General features: G+C 37.6%; 1 protein-coding gene across 1 annotated transcript; it reads right to left on the reverse strand.

The window, feature by feature from the left end:
• Positions 1 to 585: 585 nt before the first annotated feature.
• LOC110663167 (extensin-like) lies at positions 586 to 1,137 on the reverse strand. Its single transcript, XM_058147802.1, has one exon. The coding sequence runs from the start codon at positions 1,135 to 1,137 to the stop codon at positions 586 to 588; it is 552 nt and encodes a 183-aa protein (XP_058003785.1).
• Between the last annotated feature and the right edge of the window lie 4,410 nt (positions 1,138 to 5,547).

Below are 5,547 nucleotides of genomic sequence, written 5' to 3' on the forward strand. Positions count from 1 at the left end.
TATATACCTTTAATTTTAAATAATAAAAATAATTTTTTTATTAGAAAATATTATTATTTTTTCCAAATAATTTTTTCAAATAAAAAAATTGAAGTCATTTTCAGAACTATAGAGTCTTGAATTTAAATTTAAATTAATTATAATATATCAATAGAGAGAAAAAAAATTTGAAAAATTACCGGAAAAAAAGAAATTGTTCCATAACTACAAGCAACTTGTAATATGAATCTTAAATAAATATAATTTAATACTTGCCAATATATTTTATCATACGGACCGACCATGTTTATTTTATAAATTTTAATATTAATTGATGTATATTACTATTATAAAATTATGCTCATAGATATATTATAATAAAATTTTAATTGCTGTAAAAAAAATTAGCAACAATAATTATAGCCGTTTCTATTCACTCACTAATGTATATCCGGAGACAAATTCTCTTTAAACAACATGAGAGTCAGCATCAATCCTTAACAATTGAGTTTCTATCTATGCTCAAAATTCTACAAATCTGGATCTACATTGAGAAGGGGGAATATCATCAATAGAGAACCAAGGTCTTAAGGCGGGTCAAGAGGCCTATTGTGTATTAGGAGGTGCAAAAGATAGTTCATCTGGTTCATCTTCTTCAGGATGCAGAACATGAGGATCAAAAGGTGTAGGTTGTGGAGGTGGTAGCTCTATTGTTTCCGTTTGTCCAATATGGGAACTTTCTAGTCTTAGAGGATCAGCCATTAATAAAGCAGTGATATCTGTAACTTGGGACTCACTTTCTGAATCAATAGTAGACAAAGATTCTTCGAATTCTGATTCATCAAAAGAAGGAGCTTGTGGAGCGACTGATTGAATAACAGAACAGCTTACCATTTGTTGAGGTGGAGGTTCTGGTTTCATAGGAGCTTTACCTTTTGAGGGGTCTCTGGGAAGGGATTCATCAGAGGATGAGTGAGTTGGCTCAAGAAATAAATATGGTGGTCGATAAAAGAGTGGTGAAGGGTTGTAGACTGGAGTAGGTTCAGGGGTCATGAACGGGAAATAAGTAGGGGTTGGAGTAGCCATGAAAGGATTTTGATTTTTTGCAAAGGAGAATGGGTTGTATGGAGCCGGGGAAGGCTCTGGACTCTTGTACATGTCAGCCTCGATTTGAGCAATCTATTTCTTGAGGCATCTTATTTCTGCTTCCTTATAAATTCTTGGCCAAATCTTCTCTGTTGGATCATTGTTCTCAAATCTCTGTCTAGTTAAGAGATCTTTTATTAGAGATCTTTCTACATGTTTTGCACGAATAGAGAAAAGGAGTCAACCTTTTTGTCTACACTTTGAATGTGAGTGAGAACTCTGTCAATCTTTGAATTGATTCGTTGCAGAATTTGGTTTTGAGCGAAAACATTCTTAGTCTGCCAGTTCAGGACTTCTTCAACAAGTGTTAAAGGAGTAGGATGGCCTTATAGGGTGAACTTTGTAGATTTTACAAATGGCCTAGAAGCAATACCAGTTTCTTTATCTAGCTCAAGAGCTAGAGCGGGAAATTCGGACTCATAGGATTGAGGTGTAAACATCATGCAGGGTTGTACCAAGGTTAAAGTTAGTATTTTTTTGAGAGGTGTTATGGATGGTGGGGAAGGTGAAGGAGGTGGATAACCTTCTTTCCTTAGAATTTCTAAGGCAAGATCATAGATGGGCAAAGGTTTTCTTGTTTGAGTTTTAGAATGGATACCTATCCAAGGTCCCGAGTCTGGATGATCATCATGTGAAGGAGAATGGTGGGATTTGCAGGATGATCTTTTGGTTTTGTTTAAGTTTTTCTAGTTTTTGTTGGAAAGAGGGTGGTCATACTCGTTTTCCCAAAAATTATCATCACAGTCACAGTCAGGGTCACAATAACCTGATGTCATCTCTCTCTCGATGATCATGACATCGAATCCTTATTCTCTGAACAAGATGAACCTAATGATGAGACAATCTTTGCCCTAGATACTCCAGATGACACTTGGGAATATCTCTCTGATACTGAAGAGTCTAATTCAGAATTGGGTACCACTTACTCTTCTATTCTACATTTGGCCCAGCTTAGGCTCATCAAGTTGCTCCTATCCCTTTGATATCTATCCAATTCCTCCCCTCTAAATATGCAAGGTCCATTTCTGTCATAGCCTTCCTTGATATAGGAGCATAAAAAAGTATAATTAACCCAGCCATTTTACCCCAGCCCAATAAGGGTTCAGGAGCCTCTTACTATATACTATAAACTTATACTCATGCTCAATGGCGCTTCCCTCTCCTGGGTACTCTCAGCCTGGGAGCCCTTTTATACTCACATTCAACATACAATAAGAGGACTGTAGCTTATAGGATCATAAAAGATGTATTTCTGATGCACAGGATCCCTTTCGGGTAAGTGTAGAGCATACGTACAATTGCTTACTAAAAAATATCATACGTTTTTGGATTTTCAGAAGAAGAAAAAGAGAGAACTTAGAAGCTCATGATAAGAAACACACTGATGTTTATTTCTCTCAAAAACTCTTGGAAACTCTTGAATTCAAACTGAGAGAGCTTGCTCTTATATAGAGGAGAGGCTTACACTATTGGACAAACATAATAATTAGAAAAGCATAAAGTAAAGCACATTGATATGATTAAAGCTACTAAGTAAGAGATAGCAGTGATGAGCTCTTCTTTTAAGGTGATCGGGACAAATTATTGTTCCTGTAGTTTGAGCTGTCCCAATCAATATCTCCATAAAGAGAGTGATACCATGGTTCACATGTCTCTGGTGACAGTGGGTCAGCACTGGCTAGTGCTTGTCTTTCTTTGGTGTCCATTGGTTCTTGGAAATCTTGCCAGGCTAGGTCTATCCAGTCAATGGGTCCATCGGGAGTTGAATGGAGTGGACCAAGAGAGGTGTATGTGACAATAGTATCCAATGTTGGGTGAAAATTATTAATTTCACATAAGTGGAGTCCAAGCTATCGTTTGAGGGGTCTCATAACAAATTTATTATTGATAGTCCCTTCATACGTATGGCACTCATATTCAGAGTTTTGAGACCATAAGAGTCCATCAGGGGCCTAAAAAAGGGCCAGTGCATGATAAAAAGGGATGTCACTAAGTGCTGGCGGGAAATAGGTCTTTCTTCTATGCCATGAACATCTATTAGCCTTTTCAAATTATATGTCCAAAAAGAGATTGGTTTGAACCATTCTAAAAACCTTAAAAGTAAAGATCTAGTACCAGTATTTTGGACATACTGATAAAGTGCTAGAGTAGGTATTAGAGTAGAGGACAATCATACACCATAAGAACCCAAGCTCTTTAAGGATTAAGTCTGTGTCAGGAGGTATGATAAAACAGGTGAGGAATGGGTAGTCTGGATGAAAATGAGAAATTACAAGACAGACCATTCTTAATGTGTTCATTGCACTTTGATAATGAAATAGGTAATTGCAGGCATAGTCTCTGATTTGTGTGAGACTCATGGAGGAGGAGCAACCAGGAGGAAAGCTATTTTTAGGTGCGATGAGGAAAGCAGGAGTCTAGGACAAAGATGCCATGAAGATGAGGGGAAAGAAGAATGTTGAGTTGAGAAGGAGTACAGGGCTTGGCCTTGACAAGAGATCAGGAATTAGATTATGTTTTCCCTTAACATGTTGGATGGTGAATTTATACTTTGAGAACCAATCTTTGCGCCTTAAAAGTAGTGGCTCTAGAAGAGTTTTGTTTTTGAACTCCAGTATTCTCGAGAAGGATGAACTATCCATAAAGACAATCAAATGATGTCCAATGAGATGAAGTTCAAATTTGTTAATTCCATTTTTTACTGCAATGATCTCTTTGTAGATTGAGTGGTAGTGTTTTTCAGAGGATTTGAATTCTCCACTAGCATATTCACAAATGTCTTTAGTGCCATGGAGTTCTTCGATGAGTAAAGCACCCCAATGTGTATCACTGGCGTCTGTCTGAAGAATTCTTTTGCCTATACTTGGAATCTTGAGTGTTGGCAGGTTTTGCGCCACTGCTTTTAATGCTTTGATAGCTTTAGTCTATTCATGTGTCTATGGTGGAGCATCTTTTTTTAACAGTTTTGACAGCTGTGTGATGTGGACTAAGACATGAGGAAGGAATCTCTTTATATAGCTTATTATCCTAAGAAATTATTGTATTTGCTTTCTTGATAAATCTCTATCAGGAAACTTTAATAATTTGACCGCAATGTGTGGGCCAGGCTAATATTTTCCTTGAGAGAATCTCATGCGGAGAAAGTCGATCTCAGTACGGGCTAAAAAGTTTTTCTGTTCAGATAGCATAATGTCATGGGCCTGGGCTATGGATTGGAACTGGTCTAACAGTTGTTTGTGGGTTTGGTGATCTTTGGAAAAGAGGAGAATGTCATCAATGTAAATCAAGGTATTGTGAAGAATGGGCCCAAAAATACAGGTTATGGCCTTTTAGAATAGTGAGGGAGCTGTTTTAAGGCCAAAGGGCATGACTGTCCACTGGTATTGGGCTGTAGGTATGCAAAAAGCAGTTTTGGGCCTATCCTCTGGATGGATACCCAGTTGCCAGAAGCTAGCTTTTAAATCAAACTTTAAAAGGATATGGGCTTCATGTAGTTGGGTAAATAAAACTTTTGTTTTGGGCAATGGGAACTTGCAAGAAATGGTTCAAAAGGCTTATAGTCTATGACAAGTCTTTTCTTATTTCTAAGAATTTCAAACCCTTTTTTAACATAAAAGGCTTGACATACCCATGAAGAAGTTGTAGGCTCGATTAGGCCTTATTGCAACAACTGTTTACATTCTGTGTAGGCAAGGGCTAGGTCGGATGGGTTCATACCAGGGTGGCTAGCCTTGGTAGAGTTGATATCTTCATTTAACTTAAATGGAAGGCGAATGAAGAGCTCTGGCCTTTTCCATAAAGGATGAGGATGGTGGAATTCTAAGTGCGAATTAACACAAAGAGGAAAAAGAGAGTCTTTCTAAGGTTGGAATTCTGGAGGGGCTTCTGAGAGGGAAAATAGTTTGGGTATTGTGGTGAAAGGTTTGAAGTGTCTTTTGAATTTTAATCTCGTGGGCAGGATTCTCAAGTGTTGGGCTTGTTGGTAAATGTCGAACCCAATAAGAATATCCTTTTTTGAAAGATCTGACCTAATAACTTTAGTCCAAATGGTATAGTTAGGAAAAAACTAAATACCAATGGGCTTTTTGGAAATGAGGCTCATTCTAAATACTTTTCCATCAGCTGCCTTAAAGTATTCAAAATGAGGAGTCCATTCTTTAGGGGGTAGAATGGATGGGTTTATCATACTTTTATATACTCTTGTATCAAGGAAGGCTATGACAGAAATAGGCCTTGCATATTTGGAGGGGAGGATTTGGAAAGATATCAAAGAGATAAGAGAAACTTGATGAGCCTAAGGCTGGGCCAAATGTAGAATAGAAGAGTAAGTGGTATCCAATTCTGAATCAGACTCTTCAGTATCAGAGAGATATTCCCAAGTGTCATCTGGAGTATCCAGGGCAAAGATTGTCTCATCATTAG

Source organism: Hevea brasiliensis, chromosome 5, assembly GCF_030052815.1.
Source record: "Hevea brasiliensis isolate MT/VB/25A 57/8 chromosome 5, ASM3005281v1, whole genome shotgun sequence".
Lineage (NCBI taxonomy): Eukaryota > Viridiplantae > Streptophyta > Magnoliopsida > Malpighiales > Euphorbiaceae > Hevea > Hevea brasiliensis.